Source organism: Taeniopygia guttata, chromosome 1 (genome assembly GCF_048771995.1).
Source record: "Taeniopygia guttata chromosome 1, bTaeGut7.mat, whole genome shotgun sequence".
Classification (NCBI taxonomy): Eukaryota; Metazoa; Chordata; class Aves; order Passeriformes; family Estrildidae; genus Taeniopygia; species Taeniopygia guttata.
In genome coordinates this window covers 55,553,201-55,574,475 of record NC_133024.1, presented here as the reverse complement: position 1 = coordinate 55,574,475, position 21,275 = coordinate 55,553,201, and the positions used below count along the sequence as shown (strand labels likewise).

The 21,275-nt window shown below is 33.7% G+C and overlaps 1 protein-coding gene across 9 annotated transcripts in view; it reads left to right on the top strand.

Annotated features, from left to right (window-relative positions):
* The window catches only part of PCDH17 (protocadherin 17), a 90,297-nt gene that overhangs the window by 21,624 nt on the left and 47,398 nt on the right, over positions 1-21,275 (top strand). For 8 of the 9 annotated variants that reach the window (XM_012569685.5, XM_030271698.4, XM_030271733.4 and 5 more), the window contains exons 3-4: positions 7,732-7,790; positions 7,946-8,118. In XM_012569685.5, coding sequence (XP_012425139.2) covers positions 7,732-7,790; positions 7,946-8,118 — 232 coding nt within the window. The remainder of the gene's footprint in view (positions 1-7,731; positions 7,791-7,945; positions 8,119-21,275) is intronic. The other variant, XM_030271726.4, reaches the window with a different exon arrangement.

Here is a 21,275-nt window from a genome sequence, read left to right as displayed (position 1 = left end):
TCTATTAATAGGATTTGGATTTGCCTTATTGACAAGCCAGTACTGTTAATATGATCCAGTATATTAAATTGACAGGAAAACTGGAGCAATAGAATGTATCTACATCCTAATTGACAGGGAAGCTCTTTCAAAAGGTTCTTAATGTGGTTTTTATTGACAGAGTAGCTTCAGTAAATACATATCATTGGTGAGCAGTGTAAATATATTGGATGCAACTGTACTAGCAGATTGAGGTGCAGTTATTGTTTTGTCTTCCCATACTTCCATCTTTGTTGTAAGTTGTGTGAAGCTCTCTTGTAAGACCTTTACAAATGCCTCTTGCGGCACCAGTTTAACCGCAGCGCTCGCAGTCATTTGACAAGTTGCAAATTATTTTAAATGTGTTCATCATTTTTAAATGAATAGTGGCAGTGCAGAGCAATGCAATAATGTGTCATGAATTTCATTATGCTTATTTATTGACGCTGTGATAGCGTTATTGTACTTTCAGCTTGAGCTTTTTATGTGGCGTGACGTTTGACACTTCTTCCTACATTCTTATCTTGCATCTTCTCCAAAATGTAGTTCAGCTTCAGAACTCATATTACAATTCCTTTTTCCTAAACACATTTGACAACTTTCCACATTTTCTTCTGAGATCATGCTAATTTCATTGCATTTCATGTTTCTGCAGAGCAAAATAAGGCTCAGAAACCTGAATTCCTTGTAAAAAGTTCAGCAATTTGACTTTGGTCTGGAAAATCTTGATTCCCTTTTCTATAGGAGAAAGTTTTGGGTTCAGCTTCCAGTTTTTCTTTGTCCCATCTTCCTTAGAGAGAGAAGTCTGACCTTAAACACGCATCCTGCACTGGTAGAGAAGCTGAAGGCTTCTGTTGAGCTGACTTCCCTACTGACAAAAGGACAAGCTTGTTCCTGAAATACTTAAATGCTTTATTTCATATCAAAAAGTCTGATCTGGGTCTGGTTTCACCTCATCTTTTGAATGTCACTCAGGTCTACGTTTTTTACCAGGGTCATTTAAAATTATGTCATTCTGCAGTGACCTTTTTAGCTTCTTCAGTCTTCTTACTTGGTGCAATCATCAGTGAGATGAGAAGAACCTTGTCTGGGCCTTGTGATTTCTAATCCTTGAGCTGTGTTAAATTCCCACAGTCCAGGCTTCTGCCACCCTTAGTATCTTGTGCATTGCAGAATAAACTCTTATAAAAATTTAATAAATAGTTCATTTTATTAAACAAATAGTGAAAACAACTGAAATAATCTACAATGCCTTAGCATGACACCTTAACCAATAAATCAACAATAATTTATTTTGGTAAAAAATATGGTACTTGCTAAGAGAAAACAGTGCATGGATTAGGGAGATATCTAGAGGGAGATCTGCATTCCTTTGCTTATGGGAAAGGGTGGTAGTGTCTGTCTTCAGAGCTTCACTTTTCAGAAATCACTGTGCAATTGACTGAAGATCTCAGGACCTGTTCCTCTCACAGCTTTGTTTTTCTCATTCAAGAGGAAGAGAAAACATGAGACACCAATCACCATTTTAAGAAAGAGTACAGCAGCCTCGTGAGCGATATTGCCTTGTGCATTTGACTGTTTTTACTGCCCTGTGTTTTCAATGTGCTTTTGAAGAATGCTATATATGTCAGAAATTTACATAAACAGACTGTAGGACTTTTAACACCAAAATACACATCTTACAGCAAGTGTGAAATTTCCCAAATATGTACAAATCATATAAATTATATATCAAAAGCATTTTCAAAGGAATGAGAGTGGAGAGCACATAGTAGGACAATATTTTTTTTAAAAAAGCCTATTTAATTTTGTTATTGAAAATGGTAGAATAACCTATGAGAGATTTATGGCCAGTTTTTGGTTTTGTTCTTTGTTTTTGCTATTGGGATAGTGAATTTTCTTAATGAAGTAAATCTTGTGGAAGCAAAAACCACTATTTCAGGCTAAGTATACACAATCACTGGCAGTCTTATACTGAAAAGTCTTTGTGAAAAATTGTACTGTGTTGAACCCACACTGTTCCTAACAAAATGAAGACAATTGTTTGCTCTTTCAAAACTCAATTTGGCAGAATACAATTCTTTTGCCTCCAGAAGAGATTGCCATTATGTAAGACCTTTGTTTCATGGGGGAAGGGTGAATACTTGAATTCAGCTTTTCAAGAAAAGGCACAAAAGATGCTTGAATTAGATATTAAGTGGAAATCTGATAAAGGTGATAGATGTTTCATTTCATTTTTGCATTTAATGTTTAATTAAAAAGAAGTTAGAGTCAGCAAAGACATTTTGCTTTATTATAGTTCCAGGTGTGAACACCTACATAAAATGGAGTTGCATTAAATAATTTCAGAAAATATGATACTTCTTCTTGTAATTGTGAGAAAAATTATGAGTATTCTACTCGTCTAATATTCATAAATCTGATGAATGTCTAAGTCTTTTTCTTAAATATTTTAGAGTACATCTTTCCCTTATATGACAATTATTTCAAGGTGTAATTTGTCAAGAATACTTAAATATTGAATTTCACTCTCTGTCTCTGTCCTGTCTCTGTCTCTTTCTTTCTCACTTCCTCTTTTTCTTTGTAGGTGTTGATTTTTTTTTAATTAGACAAAACTGTTGAATTGCAAACTCTATTTTTTTTCATTTTTCTTTAATTTTATTCAAACAGTATGGAATACGCCAAATATTGCTAGAAATCTTAAAAATTGTGACACAAGAAATGTTTTTATTAAAAAGTAAAGAATAAGAGAAAAATAGTGAGGAACCTCTAATTTTTAAGAAACAGTCTGCTTTTTGCAGCAATTCTTGAAAGCAGAAGACTTGTGAAGTTGTCTACTGTTCTCTTACTGAGCAATAGCAGAATTTTTGAAACCTGATTGATTAATGCAGTGCTGTAATTCTAATCCTGAATTTAAAAAAAAAATAGTGTGTGCAGAGCCACAGTAGAACTCCTTTGTATTTATAAAAATAGCATAATATTTCAACAGAAGTAAACACATATACCTCGTGAATATGAATTTATGAAAAGATAAAAAAGGGATAAGAGATGAATATAGCCCATTGCTAAAAATATTCTCTAATTCATTGTGTAATTCTTGGCCCAGGCTGGTTCAAGCTGTTTCCAGTGATGAGGTTTTTACTGCTTCTTTTCTTATGAGTTTATTTAAGGTTAATGGGTCCTATGCAGAATTTGTTTCTCATACTCTGTTCTTGGCTATAATTTTTCATTTTCCTTTCTCTAAATTAAAATTGTGGAAACCACAGCAATTCCAGAATTAATTACTAGAAACTTAACAGTTGACTTTCAAACTTTTGAATGGTTTTATTTCTGAGTCTATAAAATTTAGTATTCCAAATACACCATGTGAGACCTATAGTTGGCAACAATTTTTGTTTATCTAGGTCCTGGTGTGGTCATAATATACAAGTCCTGACAGGTGCATCAACTGAATAATTTTGTAGACAGTTGATGCACTTGGAAAGATATTGTATGTGTTGTTCATGGAAACACTGGCCAGTTAATGATTTTCAAAGTCCCATTATTGGACTTTAACAATTGTACTGTCACATTTGAAATTCCATACCAGTAAATCCAACAGCTCAGATTGCCTAGGGAATTTGTGGTGCCCCATCCCTGGAGGTGTTCAGCACCAAGCCTGATGGGTCTTTGAGCAACCTGAACTGGTGGAAGGTATCCCTTCCCATGATGGGGAAAGAATGTGTAGAACTAGATTAAATTGAAGGTTTCTTCCAATCTAAACTGTTCTATGATTCTATGAAAAGTATATTTTGCACAGGTTTAACTTGCATCTTCTTTTGCCTTCTCCTCAATTCACTGAAGTAAAAGGTAACAAAATCAAACTGTATGATATTTTCTGAAAGAAAGTAACCCTTTCTTTTAAAATTTTTGCAGCTTTGAAAGGTACCTATGCATTCTGACCTATTTTTAAATGGCTTTTTTAAATGAGCTTCAACTTCTCAGAAAACTGTATCAAATACTTGAACAGAAATCATCAGACCATTTTCTGCAATATTACACTAATGGCAGTGTTCCTAAAATTTCATATTTGATCCAGAGTCACATATTAGAACAGATAGGTAGACAAAAGTATTTGTAAAGGTTTGTTATAGCATCTGTCAAAAAAGAATATCTGTTGAATGGTTTAACAGCATACTTTCATTGGAAATTAGCTGGCTCCACTAATCTGTGAAAATGAGCCATAAAACCAGGGCCACTTCTCTAAGGTGGCTTTGGACAGTTAGGTTGATATCACAGACTTTGGTTTTCTGGTGGCAGTGAACATTCCTGCTTTTGTTTTAATTTTAGATAATATTTGTCCTGCTTCTGGAGAACCTGTGCTGTGGTAGCTGCTGGTGACCTAATTGATACTCCAGCCCTCAATCTTGAATCACAGAGATAAAAAAAAATTCACGTTTCTTTACTGTATAACTCTGGTGGCTTTTAGAGACAAATTGTTCCTGGAGATTGTTTTGGTGGGAGGATGAAAATGAGGGTGAAGTTTGTTTTATTTTGTTCTTCAGGAAGTTAATGATGCTGGCATTTGAATAATTTTTGGTTATTTATCAGGAGACTGCAGTTCCAGGCAATTCTCTTCTGACCTAATGCATCTTGCTTAGCTTTAGCTACTGCACTGGACTTCTTGCTGGTTGTCAAGATTCCCCTATATCAGTAATGCTCCCCAGGAGTATTATGTACCTAACACTAGATGACCAAATGGGATATTTTGTATTTTCCAAAGTCACATTGAGGGATCTTGGCTAGAGTAGCTAGATTACGTAGAGTAGCTAACTAGATTTTAGGTGTTTTTTTGCAGGTGAACTGCAACCTACCTTATAACTGGAAGTCCAGAGTTTTGGTGATTTTGTTGTCCTAGAAAGAGCTGTATATCCAGAGAAGAGCAAGAGGGTTTTTAGATGTTTTTAAGTAGCATTTGTTTCTTTGAGTAACAGCTATGCAATTTAAAGAAGTATGATTAATGCATGAAATGGAATGTGTAAAATCACTTCCATAAATGTTAAAGTGTAAAAATTTTAAGTATATGACCTCTCACTTCAACCAGGATTAAAAAAAAACTCCAGATTTTAAGGAAGTTAGACATGTTAGACACTAGTGTCTCTCTCATCCATTGTGAAGCAGACATTTACATTTCTAAGGCTCCTCCAAGCTGCCAAACCTTAAAATTACTTTTTTTTTAAATTTATCACAATTTTAAGAGATATTTTAATACATGAAACAGTCCTCCCTTTGCTGCCTGTATCTCAGAAAGCTGTTACAACTCAATATAAGCATCATGCCTTCATAATTCATAGAAGAAGGACTAATGCTTTCAATGCAGAAAGAACAATATTCAACTCCGAGCTCAGTGTCTGTATATGATCACCAAGTACTTACATTTGTTCTTTTGTAATAATGAACTTGCTGTAACATGACACCCAATTCATTGTATTGAGGCAAAATACAGTATGAAAGTAATTGGTCAAATTATTAGCTAGTTAAAGGTCTTTCATGAATTACTATAAATGTAGCATTTCTCAGTAGCTAAGATGTAGTCATATCTTCTATTTTTATATCTGTGTATTGGCTCATCCAGGATGTGTGAAACACTCTTTTGCTATGAAAAAGCAGAGACAAAAAGCATGACCAGTTCTTACAGTGGTCCAGTTCACAGTTAAGTTCTTAGAACCAAAAAAGGAGGAATTATAATTATTTTTAGGGCAAAAGTCTGACTTTTAATGGCAGAGAATTAATGAAAAAGAAATTTATAACAGGCATTTGGACTGCCAATATCATGAAAAATGGTAATGTTGATTCTGGTAGCAGCTGTGTATAGGAGGAGACAGATGTCTTACACAAGTAAAAGCATAAGGTCAGTTTTCCTGGATATCTCTATTTGAGATACTAGACATAGAAAAGAGACATGAGTCCTGCAGTTGTAAAGGTTTATTCAGGCTGATAAATATTGGGTTCTGTAAGTGCCATAATTGTATATGAGTGTATATACATCTCTCTTTTTGCTGCACAAAAGACAGATACTAGCTTAAAACTTGTGAGAAGAAAAGAAACAGCAGAAGTATAGCTGCTTCCAAAATATGATGTACTGCATTTGAGAGATATACATAAGAATGCTGAAATACGCCTCCTTTTTTTTGTTGTTTCCAATATTTGTTTTTCCAACATGATACACGCTAAATGTGAAGATGAACTTTTATTCTAATTGCATATACTAAAGCTAGGATGGATGTGAGCATAGTATGCTTTATAATCTTATTTTTTGAACAAAAGGATTTAGAAACTAGAAGAGAGTGTAGTATACATTGACATACGTGCTGAATGGAAGATAATTCTATATTTTCCATCCCTTCTTTAAAGCACTAAAGACATTCATGGTATACAAGCACATCTATTTCACAAGTCCCTTGGGAGTAACAGGTATCTGCCCAATTTCTGTTGCAACCAGCAGTGACTTAAATTTTGGATAAAACTTTTTGCCTCTTTTCCAAGCTCAAATACTCCAACCATACAACAAATATTTCTAATTACTTCTTACTGATGAAACCAAAAGAAAGATAAAAAAACGGTGTGGGGAGTGGCAGGGAAGTCCAAATATCTAAGATCCCAGTCACCTGTGTAAGCACTTGCTGCGTGACATTAAACCTTGGGCCCTGAGCTCCATTAATTGAGTGCTGCCTGTGTTACGGATACTGATCGGCTGGATGCTGCTGTGACAGCCGGAGCTGCTGCGGAGCAGAGGGGTGTGATGTGAAGTGATGCAGAAAACAGTAGAAGCTCTGTCTCTAGGTCAGCTGCAAGAAGTGACATGCGTGAATGTACAGTATGTAGAGTTTTCTGAATGATGCAGTCTCTCTTTCTCCGAAAGAACTTCAGCTAATGATACAAGGGGAATTCAGTTCCCTTTGGCAGGACTCCATGTTGATCTGGATCCTTTTAATACTTCTGCTTCTACAGTTACTTGGCTCATGCTGCTAAAAATATACATGACAGACTTAATGAAAGTATCTTCTTTTAAAAACTACTTGTCAACAATATTGATCATTCAATATTCTCGTTTGCATGTTTGGTTCTCATTATTCTGACATAGATATTAATACTGATGAAAATTAAAGAGAGAAAATCCAAATATTTTCATACTTGCATTTTTCCAGCAGCATCTGAGAAACCCCACAGCTAATCAGCCATAAATTTTCTTGATTTTTTGTTTATTTTTTCAATTCAAGTGTAAAATAGCAGCATACAAAACTATATTAAAGCAGTAAGAGATTCAGAATCCCAGTAGATGATGTAATTATGATTAAAAATTAGTATTATTGAATAATTCACTTTTTTTTAATATGCAAGAGTAATTTTTTCTCTCATTTTCAATAACTATCAGTCTTAATATCTATCTAATGAAAAAACATAAACAGTGTAATCTGTCAGGTTACTAACAGAGAATGTCACTTATTGGAGCTTCATTGTTTACTTTAGCAGGTAATTTGTGGACCGGAATCATTTAATTGTTCTGAGCACATAATTACATGCCAGCATTTTCCAATTTAATTAAAATGTACAAATCTGAAGATTAAGGGAATTTTTGAATTATTAATCATTTCTCCTCTAGGAAATCTTGTTGCTCTGCAGGAGATTTGTCCAGTGTACAACTATACGTATTTTTTTCCTTCTCTTTCACAGACAGACAATTTTCCCGCAGAGCCCAATTACATGGGCAGCAGGCAGCAGTTTGTTCAAAGGTAAGGCCTATTAAATAACTTTCTTGGCTTCCCCATTTGCATTCTTGTCAAAATTGCTTTGCCAGAGAGTACAATTCAACTTAGAACAAGTAAATACAACACTCTCTCTCTTTTTTTCTTTTTTTTTTTCTTTTTTTTTTCAATATGTATTTCAGTAGCTCCACGTTCAAGGATCCAGAAAGAGCCAGCTTGAGGGACAGCGGGCATGGGGACAGTGATCAGGCTGACAGTGACCAAGACACTAACAAAGGCTCCTGCTGTGACATGTCTGTTAGGGAGGCACTCAAGATGAAAACTACTTCAACTAAAAGCCAGCCACTTGAACAAGGTGAGTGAAGCCTACAATGCCTACAAAAATATAAACTAAAATGTCATTATCAACCTATTAGTATTACAGTTGTGGTTTATCAGGAAGGAATAGCCCACTGATAATATTATCAGAGAACACAGTAAATCTTGTGACTAGCCCAGAGCAAAGAACACAGTATCTTTCAGAACGAACATGAAATAAAACCACAAGTGTCCAAAGCAGATTAAAAAAAAAAAAAAAAGAAGTTATTACTTTTGAAAATGATTAGAATAAACTCTATCTCCACTGGCATTGCCTGTGATATATAATATACAATCCTTCTGTCAAATCCTGATTTGGAAATTCAAACTAGACATGACTGCAACAGATAAAAGAACAGCAGTCATTTATATTCCTCATATAGTTTGGCGAAGAGGAAAAGAAAATGCTTTGCATAAAAGACAAGAGTAAAAATTAATCAGAAGATGTTTTCATTTCACGGATGCATTTTCCTGTTTGTAATGTTGATTTCACAATTAAGAGTACTGTGAGAAGTGTTAAATACTAATATAATCTTATTTTCAGTGTACTTTCATTCACATCCCGAGAAGGTAGAAAAGATTAAGACTATCTGTGAAACAGCAAAATTACTTAGATCAGGACAATGACAATGTTCTCTACCAACATTCATTCTGACAAACAAACATATTTTTTTCCTCAAACTGTGTCCAATTCTTTTTTTTTTTTTTTCCAAATGTGTTTAGGTGGTCTTTTATTTCAAAAGATACACTTCTATTTTTTTTAGAGAATCAGACAGACAGAGCAGTCCAGCATTCTCTGCCTTTATGTTTTGCTTCTACACTGTAAGCAATAAAGAAGTGCATCACTGAATGATTTTTAAATGCTTTGTATATTTTCCATTATTTTACTTTTTTGTGGGGAAGGTGTTTCAGTGTTAAAGATAATTAGGAAATTATTAAATCAGTCAGCCTTAATAAGAAGTTATATTTCTAATTAAGCAGAAATATGTGATAAGCTTTTTATTAATTGTTGATTAATTGGACCTCAGTTTTCCACGTCTTAGCTTAGTGTGATCTGTAGTACAGTTGTCAGGAAATACATGTTCAACTTCATTTTTCTGATTATGTTGAGATTGAAGTATAATTTTTCCAGTTCAAAATATTTAGAATGCTGCAGTATAATTTATTCTGTATACATTTGGAGGTTGACCTTATATGTGACCTTATTTTCCAAGTAATAAATGCCGGAAAGATTATATTTTCCTGACCTTTTGCCACAGCAACTCTCTGCTTATAATTAGACATTGATCTGTATAAAGATGCAGTGCAGGATTTTTTTCAAAGAAGCTATCTGAGTAGGTGTCTTATTCCCTCAGTTTTGTGTGACACAAAGACAAAAATTCTGGATTTCCATCTATGAAGTATAGCCATTAAAAAGCTTTTAAATTTTTCAAGTTTCACTAGGAAACTATCTAGTACTCAGATTAAAAATGTGTAGTCTTTTGGAAAAGGACTATATGGCCATTGTTTATAATACTGCTGTTTGTCCAGCAGCATCAAACTCAATTCTGGTCAAAATATATGCAATCTAGTAAGCCAATTAAGACAACCGCCATTCCCATTGCTTAATTTCATTATAATGCAAAGAGTTATAGGCAGGTTTATGTTTGTCATTATACCTAGTTGAGCTGCCCTATTCATCAAGAACATTTATTCCAATCACTCAGATAAATTCCTCATGTTCTTATGAAACATATATTGAATTGTGGACGTTAAGTATTGTCAGCCACTGATCTACAGTAGTGGCTGTTTATGTGAATTTTTTTACTGCAGAAAATAAAATGATGGGAATAGAGAGACACACTATTTTTTCCTTTTTTTTTTTTCTTTAATTTTTTTCTTCCCCTCAAAACCAATTATAAGTAGTAATGATATAAATTTGTTTGCTTGAATGAACTCTTCCGTCTCTATTGTGCTATAGTAAAATCATTGTTATATTATGAAAACTGAACCAGCACCAAGCACCTTATGGGATTTCAGGTCATTGCAGTAAAAAATGTGGTGCTATGTGGTGTTCCCAATGAAATCAATGACTACTTGTCATTGAGCTTAGTATGATTAGGGTTCTTAGCCCAATGTAATATTTCTCTTTTGAAAGAAAATAAATAAAATTGTTTTCTCTAGTTATAAGCCAAGTTGAAGGTGGGTAAGAAATATGATATATGTGATTAGGATAGAAAAAGAATTGAATTTTTCTTTAGAGAAAAATTGTTTTCTGGGAAAAGGAGATGGAAAGCTTGCTATAAACAATTTTCTCCAGCAATGCCTGAAGCAATATCAGAAGTTGTACTTCTGTGTTCATTCTGGGTTCCATGTAGAGATGGGAATTCACTGTTTTGTAGCCAAGTTCTAGGATTGATTATTGTCTTTTAATGATATTTTAAATACTTTAGCTTCTGCTATTAGAACAACACTAATAAATAAATCTTATGAAATTATTGAAAAATTATCTGGATTAGCTGTGAAATCAGGATCTTGACATGAGAATCCTAATTTAAAAATAAGTTAAGTTTAAGTTTGACATATTCTTCATGTAATTCCAAACACTATTGCCATGCATCCAATTCTGCTAATGACAGTAACAAGAGCTTTAGTTGTACCAGTGTTTTGACTACAGTTTGAGCAACTCTAGCCCAGATGGTTGAAAATTAAAAGGCTATACTGAGATAAAAAAGTGTGTTGGTAGGACTACAGCAATTGTGCTTCTCTCAGTAACAGCTGAGAGAATTCCAAATTCCAAACAGAATTTGGAAATTTTACCAAAAAAATTTTCATATAAATATCTTGTGACTTCAGCATGAGATGGGAAGCAATCAAGCTTACTTTATGATTTTAATTTAATTAATTTTATGATTTTTATTTAATGATTTTATGATTTTCATTTAACTAAAGACAACAGTTAATTATAGAGCCTGTCAGTTTACTATTGAAATAATTGATTTCAGGAAAATATATCCGGATAACAAGTTTTGTCTGGTAGTGATTTTAAACATTTTCACAAATGAGATAGACAATGCAAATTAGACATAATTAATTTCATAATTAATGAAATGCTTATGGAATGGTCTTAATAAAAGAAAAGCAAAAAACCCCCCCAACCTGTAAAAATTAACACGACAGTAAGTTTTGTGTTGCAATATGCACATCTCACTTTAGTTATCTCAGCCTTACACTCTCTTCTTGTGATATCCCAGCCACTTTCTGCATAAGAATATCTGGCTGTCTCTCAAGCTTTCTTATGCTATCTTAACCAGCTGTCTTACTAAACAGCTTGTTCCATATTCCTGCTACTCCTTTAATAGAATGGTTTTGGATAAATTTTTTTTGTTTACCTGTCTTTTTTTTCCACTTCCATTGCTGATACTTTAAACCCTATCACTAGTTTGGACAGTTTGAGATCACTCTTCTTAGAAGTCTTACAAGAATTATTAGTTTTGGACTCTGCCAATCTGCCAATTGTCTGTTTATTTCACTTGACGTTGTAGCATGTAGTGTTTATTTTGTTTGATATGGTTTAAGAATAAGGGAAATAATCTATATTTCTTTTAAAGGTATCCTAAGCTAAAAATTGTATCATAACCCATAAAACATAAACAATAATATTGAAAAGGGAGCAGTAAATGAGCAAGATATTAATTTTATACTTATCTTACTGAGTTTACTTTATAATCAGTAAAAAATACCAAATTATGGACTTTTCTATAGTTGCTCATAAATTATTGTCTTTGTTAGATTTTCCCATGAATTTTTAATTTCTTTTTTTTTTTTTTTGTTTTCTTTTTTTCAGTCTGTGTTTTCTTAATTTATTGTAAATCTACACTTTCATGTCTTTGTTGAAAAAAACTTCAAGGGATTAAATATCTGCAAATTCAGTAGCTTTGTTGAGTTTTTTGCTTAATCACTGTGTATTACATCTTTCTTTCAACACAGTTTCTTGCCATTCACACCTGCATCCCATAGAAGAGACATTTCTGCATATGCTGTTGCCTCATTAACAATACTGCGGATCCTGACAATAAAGAAAAAAACAGAGGCAACTGCTTGGAGAAAGGGTGAAATGAAGCTCTTCAGCATAGTTGACAGAGTCTCTTCTAGGACCAAGGCTGCCCATCAGGCAGCCTTGACCCATTAGTCTAGGGTATTGTTACTAGTATAAATGAAATTTAATGTGTCTACATGACAATGACAAAGTGATACTAAGTGTAATTTGAAAATATAATAGCTCTTTCTCCATTAAAAATAATATATTTGCATCACAACTGATGCAGTTCTGCATGTAAGTCTTAGGAATTAAAATTATATCAGTTCTAGAGACTCTCTTTGAACACTGTTTATTACCCTTTGTGTTTGCCCACTGAACATGCTCACATAACAAGTCTGTAGTAACTTGTTCATTTTTAGTCTCCATTTCTAAACCAAAGTGATCCTAGAAATCAAGTATCTTGCATTATCCATCTGCAGCAGAGCAGAAATTACAAAAATTTTTTACCACAGTTTTGCTGGACTATCTATTAATTTTCTTGGCATAATCTTGCTAGAGTCTGTTGGATAATTAAAATCCATTGTGTTTAACTGAGTTAGAATCAGTCTTGACTGATAAGTGCAGAAAGTTCATCAAGCACATTTCTGCTGTCTGACATCATCACCAATGCTTTCCATGCCATTGGGGGGATGAGTTATTTTATGAATACACCAGCTTAATGAGATAATAGAAAAAGAAGATTGTGGGGAAATATTTCTTTTCAAAGTTTTCAGAACTGGTGATGGCCTTTTCTGAGAAACTGATGGAGGCCAGGATTCTCCAGGAACTGACAGAACACGTGAAATTTTTTGTTCAACAATGTTTCCTCCCATAGTTTCTCTCATCTGGACAGAACATCTATCACATTCTCTCTGTGCTCAGAACAGCTGTCAGACTGCCCTTCTTGCTCCGACACCACTTAATAGTCTTTATGTCCAGCACTATCATCCTTTCTAACTTGCTAACTTCTAGCATAGTCAGGTAAGATGCTAACTTGCTGTTTACTCGCACACAGTATCCATTTTCCAATTTCATCTGATGAATTGTTTTCCAGGAAAGCTATAAAAGCAACTTAATTGTATTGAGGGTCTCTTTTCTTTTCTTGGTATGTCTCAGTAGTAGAGAATCTGTTTCTACAACTTTAAATTCTGGAAATTGTTAAGTGAAGCCCACACAAAATGAGATAGTGAGTCTTGTGTTTTCTGCTTCTGTTTATTAGTTTATATATATTTTTCTCATCTTTTCTTTTGGTTATGTGTTTTATGCAAGCACATATATGATCCTAGACGAGGACTAGCATAGGTCAAAGAAAACTTATCTATTCTGTAACTGTTTCTGGTTGACCAAATTACTTATCAACAAGCTGGAGATATTTGATTTTGGCCTTATTCTAATAATGAGACTTTAAGATTGAAAATGTAGGTAGAAGTGCAGAGCTTTATGAAGAATAATACCATTCTTTAATATCTATTCTGGGGTGTATAACAAGTTCAATATCACGCTGACATTACTTCTGCTCATTTTTTCTACTGTGAGTACTTGGTTCAGTGAAACAGTAATTCTAACTGTATGAGAAATTTTTTTAGAGAATCAGACAGACAAAGCACTTCAGCGTTCTCTGCTGTTATGTTTTGCTTCTACACAAATTATTTTTTTATGAGATCAATAATTACGAGCATTATTATTGGTCTCATACTACTTATAAATCCTTGTGAATGGTGATATTGAAACTTTGGGATTAAACTTTTAAATTTATATATTTCACTTTTAGTCAGAAGAAACTAATAAAAGTTTCAAATGTTCTGAGTGTCTTGATCTCAAGTATTTTAAGATGATCTAGGCAATACTTTTGCAAGATTTTGTTACCTGGGCTGAGCTAGACTGCACAAATGTTCAATAGTTCCCTTTTTTTGAGAGATCAGAATTATATTCTGCCTTCTAGCCAAAGTTAATGAAGTACAGAGAAAAATACAGGTCAGTTGCCTTTGCTGAACAGATGATTGTCAGCTTTTCTCATGCTAATACCTAGTAATCTGTGACATATCTCTTGCAGTATAATGTCTACAGCAAATTATGTGATGGATTCAGACAAAACAAAGAGAAAACTCTCATATCTGCCAACTTTTCTTCACTCAGAGTATTATGTTGAATATCCCTCATGATTTAGGTTCTATTTTTAGACAATCTCTTAGTCTACCTATCCATTTAAGTTAATCTTTTAGACTTCAGCTATTTTTATACCAAGTTGTGATTGAAGCTGTGTGACTGCTTCAAAGCAGAATCTAGTTTGTTTGGTGCTTCCTCATTACAGGTGGGAGGGCTCCCAGGCACAGCTTTACCATCGTGTGCTCTTCTCAGAAGTACACAACAGCTTTAGTTTTCAAGCAGTGCTATCCAGGTAAGGAAGGAGAAGTGTGAGGAAGAAAATGTTTGTCCTAAAAGAACAGCAAAGTCAGAACAGGAAGTGAAGTGGCATCCTAATGGAGAAGGGATAGATTCTCTTAATGCCTCATGACTTCTCTGGTTCTATTTTGTTGATATGAAATAGGAGTGGTGCAAAAGTTCTAGCAGCTGAAGTTACAGTGAATACAGTTTGCATAAGATTGTCTATCTTATTATTGCTGCCTGCAATTGCCCATATCCTGCATTTCAACCGGTGCTTGTTCTGCCAAAGTGGGGTTTTAATCAGGTGCATGTTTCATCACCTGGCAGATTATTGCCATCATATATCTGGTAGCTGTGAAATTTTGTGAACAGCATATCCCACAATTAATGCATTTAGCCAAAGATTAGGGGGGAAATTTCCATAACTGATTTTCAAAACATATAGAAAGAGCTTTCTCCATCAGTATACACAAACATGTCACTGTGACAGAGAGGGATTACAGACATTCAGCACAACTTCATCTACATACCATTTGGTGTGTTATGCTACATTTTTAGATAATTTCATTTCTCCTCCACATTATTTCTACTTATTTTATAATTAAAGAATACTTCAGAGGTTGAAAATTATATGTATTTTTCACCTGTGTTGTTTTCATTGGACTCTTCACTATTGAATCAATTTAGATATGCCCTTATTAACATCTGAAAAGTTCATGACTGCACCAATAAAAGTATTCATAAATTTCAGAAGAGTCTTCTTTGATGAGCTTATTTGCAAATTAATTCATACCATGCACTTCAAGATCACAAGTCTATTACCATGTCTCATATCTGAGATTCTAATATTTGGGTGCTGTAGCTGTTGGTGCTCATCTCTTTCTGTTTTACTTCAGAGGCAACAAAGCAGAATATCCCTCCCCTGTCACTAGTGAAAATCTCATTACATTCTTTCTGTACTTTCTGTTTTGACACTGCCTTTCCCGGGGCTGAGCACAGTTATTGTACTGCAGTTTGTTCTTGAAAGGCTTAGAATCCATAAGTTATCTTTTCACTTTATTCCCACCAGAAGAGCAGGAGAAGGATTTGCAGTTCTCAGTAAGATGAGGTCCTTCTATGTCAAAATCATTATCTTCAGCTAACATTTCTCCTTTTCAGATTCTTTTTATAAATTGAAAGAAAAGTGGGGGTATAGAAAGATCAACAACTTTTGAAACAAGGAAATCAGAAAATAGAGAGGTTTCATAGTATCAGGCTTTATGCATTTCCCTGGGTGATAAATGGATGTTCACTACTTGTGCTTACTTTTGTTAATGAATATTTTAGGGCATATATTCATATATTGGATGAATACTTAATATCAAGGAAACTATTGTAACAGGACTAAAGAGTCTATTCCTCTTGCTCTATGTCTGAAATCATCCTTGAACGGTGTACTTACAGGTTTCTGTTAATTAAGTTTACACAGAATTAGAGTTAAAAAAACCCCAGACATATAAAGATATATATGTTTATTCAGTTACATAAAGAAGGCAAAATAAATACATCTTCTCTCTTCCTCATTTTAAATCATCATTTTATGATTTATGCACCTCCTCTTATTAAGTCAGCAGAAAATACTGATCTGATAAACAGCAGTAGTGGACAAGATTTAACAAAATCCCATTGCATATTGCAGCCACATTCTTTTCACCAAAAAGAAGCAATGTTCTGCAGATGGAGTTCCCATAAAGATGACACATATTATTAGATGACACATATTAATTGGAAATCTGAATTATTGTATTTATCAATAGTTCTATGTCCAGCTGGGGAAGACAAAAGAGAAGTGTCTTAAATAAGAGACAGGAGTTAATTATTCCATTCATCAATGCTTTATCTGGAATACTACTAATTCTGTTTTGTTCTTCTGAAACAAAGAGTGTCTCCTAATGTCTGTGCACTCTAATAGAGATCGTCCTTTCCACGGCCCTTTTTCTGTTTACATACTACTTTTCTCCTATGCTGTGGTTTCCAGAGGGGGAAATGTGGTTTAATTTAATCTCAGCCAAAGTTGCAGCATCTCTAATTAGGAATACATCTACAGTATGCAGTTTGCGGGCATATTTTAGAGATAGATCTGGGAGAAATCAAAATAAAAAAGAGGTATAATAACAGCAGAAAATAGATGTTTGTGAAACATCACCTTTAGGAGAAATTTGAAAGAAGTGTTTAGAATCTCTATGTATTTAAATGAACAAGGACTGGAGTGAAGCATAAGAAAGGTCTTTGCATATATAAAGTTGTTATAAATAGGATGGTGCTTGCTTTTTATTTTCTTTTGCTTAATCTTCTGGGAGAAGTATTTAAGTTATATTTGAGAGAGAACTTTACTATAAAGATGTGTAGGGACTGAAGCAGGCTACCCCTGTAAGTTAAAGAATACCCTTTCCTGGAGATTTTAAAAACAGGTAAAATACATATTTGTCAGTAGTAATCTACATTTATTTTAAACTATCCGGGGCCAGAGGATCCACTCTAGTCCTGCTTTTTATGGTGCCAAAATTAAATATGGGGATGTGTTGCACTATCTAATCTGGAGTAAAACATATTGAAAGAGAATATTTGCTCTGATCCATTCCTCATCCTTCTCTCTGTTAACATCTTCCTCATCTTGAAGAACTCACCTTGTTGGAGAATTTCAGGGAATGTGGATTATGTAGTGCTTCCCAACAATAATATGCAGCATTTAGCATGGTCTTGTCTCAGAGACAGAGCTGCAGAATTATCAACTAAGAAAACTTAGTGAATCTGTGTCTCTGTAGACAGTCTCTGCACACATGATACACAGTGCCATGTCTCAACCTCTGTGCACCTACTGCCCAGCCAGATCCAGAATGGCAGAACAGCTGGTTCTCATTCCCTGTTGCTGCTTTCTCCTATTCCAGCTGCTGTACTCAAATAACCTCCCTTCCCCAAGTGGGCTTCATATGGTTTGAAAAGGGACTTAATGTACCTCAGAGCATAGGGAACTTTTGATGCATATTTCATCATGTTTCGGTTCTTTCTGCAGGGAACACTGCATGTATAACAGATGTTCCCTGACTACTACCCTTTCCTGAAGGTGACATCCCCTTTTTTGTGTTTCATCTCTAATCTATAGAGAGCTGGTAATGCCTGCATGGTACTAAAAAAATAGTGCTCCATGGCTGCCCCTGTGCTGCATACCAAGCTATATTTAATTCCATCTGCTCCCCTCTGCAGTGTGAAATGGAGAAAAACATATGCCCAGTATAACCCCAAGTCACACTGTGGCACAGATATTACCCCTTTATTTAAGAAAACTATAGTTATTTTTTAAATTTAGGACCCTATTCTTTCCATTTTTAAGTACATAAATTGTTTCATATAAAATAGTGGGGATGTTCATATACTTACGTATCAAAAATACATAGTCTTTATTATATATTCTTATTATTAATAGCACAATATTATTAATATTGTATACATATATGTAGTGTACATGTCTATATATGTCCACACACATACTCATAAATACAAAAATAAGACATTAATTGATATCCCTGAAAACTTAATTTTGTAATCTATATAAATATATACCTTAACATTATAGAAAATTGAATGCTTTACACTATTTTATGCTTGCTTGTTTTAAAACCGCCATTATGGAAACAATTCACAAAACTGTTTACACAAAACATTCAGTTTTCACCATAAAGGTTGTTTTGGAAATAATAATAATTCTGAGGCAAAATCTGTCAGAATAAAATAGAGTCTATAAATGTAAAGCGGTACTTTACAAATAAAGTTTTAAAATATCTATTTAATAATGTATAGCACTATTTGACCCAATTTTTATTTGAACAAATGAATACAGTTTTTACATAAAAAGTGCAGTTTAGGTTACACATTGACAAGACCTCTAGGCAGCTATAGAGCCCAAACAACTTTCAAGGTCCAAATCAAACATAAAAAAGTAAACAGAAACAGAACTATGTCTGTTCTGACCCTGTGGAGAGACTTTTGCAGCACATCTGTAATCTTCATGGCCCTGGGAAGTGTATATTGGACCTGTGTGCTGCTGAATATGAATATTCTCATGCTCTGTGGGGTATTCTTGGACTTTATGGAATATTCCTGCATTTCATGTCTCTGATTAGTTTTAACAAGTCATATTGCTTTTCAGCATTGCTAATTTGACTTGAGGCAAGGATTCTGTCCCTTATTCTTATGGTGTTTTGTTGTTAGAAAAGTTCACATAAATTACTTCTTTTTGAGGATAAAAAAGAAGTACATGGAGTTGTCATGGTTTGATGCTGGCACAATGCCAGTGCACCCATGAAAAAATATTTTTCTCATATGAGTGCTGTAGGATGTGACAAGAGACAGAGCAGGGCAGGCTAGACCTTAGAAAGCAGAGAAGGATGGAGACAAAAAGCTAGGCTGAACATGGAAGCTACTGCTGTGAGGAAAGCTTTAAACTCAGCTTTACTTGCCCGTGTTCTGTGGCTGCTTTGCTTCTCAGGATTACCAGAGTACATTAATAACCAGGACCCATTGCTGAACTGGACCATAAAAATTATTTTTAAAAAGCCAACCAAAGGAAAAACCAAACAAAACCAAAAAGAAATAAAAAAACAAATTGAAAAAAAACCCCAAAAAACTAACCAAAAAAATAAAGCAAACCAAAAAAATCCAACAACAAAAGACCCAGACAAAACAAAACAAAATTAAATTCTTTTGGCACTCATGTTGGCAATAAAAAAATATGCCAAGTAGTTTGGACTTCCAAAATAAAACTTCTCTCAAAATTTCCTTTCTTCATTATATTGATTGCGAAAATAAAATCCCAAAAGGTTTTTTAAGCCTATGGCATATAAATCTGAATTTTTCTTATGTGATACCTTTTGTTTATACAAAAGTATTGATAATACTTATATTTTTTTTATAATTAGAGTTTGTTTATTCATTCTTTATTATTAATGAGTATTTTCATTCTTTTATATTTATTTTATGTTTTAAAAGCTGTTCATTCACTTTTTTTTCTTATTATATGGAGAATAACAGAAATATGTTGCTAAAATTTTGGCACAAAAAAGAACCTCCCAAAGACAGGCTGGAATAATTAGTGTGAACACACTTTCCTTTTGTTATTTAGAAATCTTACCCTAATTACTAATTCACCATTATTTTACAGTGATTTCAGGAGATATGCAACCTTCATATGTATGGCAAAATAAGCCAGTATTTAAAGCCTGAGAACTTCATTGCTGCTTAGAACCTAAAGAATACTTAATATTCTTTAAAGACATAGATTCGGATGTCAGTAGAAGCTCAGATTTATTGTAAACTTATTAAATGTTTTTTTCTGATATGCAGAAGTATGGAAAGACAGAGTGACATTTAGAGGAAGAAAAACAAAAAATATTAACTTAGAAGTTAAGGGTATGGGAACATAACTTGTAACACAGAGGAGGAAAGAAAACCCAAACCAGTAATCAAAACACATTCAGATTTCATAAAAAGTAATAAACTGTCAGAGGTAGTGTTCTTTTGTTAAGATTTAATTCTCTGTCAGAAGTGACAAAAATTTGTCATTTTCTTAGAGTCAAGCTGCATTTAAATATTTCTAAACTGGAAATATTTCATATCAGACAGGTGCTTGTTTTTTTTGCAGAAATTCATCATGGTCAGCAGAACTGTACCACCTTCCCATATTGAATTAAGACAGAATATTATTTTTTGTTTTGCTTTGTATAAATCTACAAAATATAACTTTGTATTTTTAATTCAGTGTCAGATGATACATTTCTTTTGCATAAGCCTTTGTATTAAAAAAAAAGTTTTCACAACACTTAGATTATATTCTTCCTTTAGATGTGTGAACTTAATACCCTGGAAAATAGAAAAAAATTAAGAAAAATGTTTAAGACAACTAAAAATCTTAATGAAATCCAGTATATTCTAGTTAATGGCATCTTCATTTAGACTAAATTTTACATTTAGTCTAAATGAAGGCACAGATTTTCTTCTAGATATTTAGTTCTCTATAAATACAAGATGGAAAGACCTGAAGGTTTTGTTAGTACAAAAAAAAAAAAAAAAAAAAAAAAAAGGAACAGAACACTTCCCAAACTTCTACATTTTCAACCCCGTTGAAGAAAAAAACAGCCACATGCTCTCAGGAACCTTGTCCCTCTCATTTCACCTACTATCTCACCTACGTCTGAGGTAGTTGCCCTAATTTTTTATAGTTAATTAGCTGATGAGCTCTCTAGAATTACTGTGGAGGGTGAGGTACTTCCAGAGTATGATTCTTTTGATCTGTTTAAGATGAATCACATCCTCTTTACAGTAAAAGATAACTAACTGATATAAATAACTGTATGTACCTCAACCTATGAAAGAAGAATTTCTTCTCAAGTTTTGAGGGAACGAGTTTTTTGCAAACTGTCTATTGTTTATTACCAGTTTTGGGCTTCCATGTTTCTTATTTGTGTTATAGGTGTTAATTGTTCCAGCCCAAGTTTATTCTGGAGACATCAACACAAATTTATTTAGCAAGTCTTTCCCATTTCAGCAGTCATGCTGTAGAGATGTTGGATCTCTCTTCTATGGCAAAAATATGATTTCTGTTTGCATGCCTATGATTCCCTCTTCCATGTATTTGTAGATGGGAACTGTTTTTTCCCTCACAAAATCAGACGACT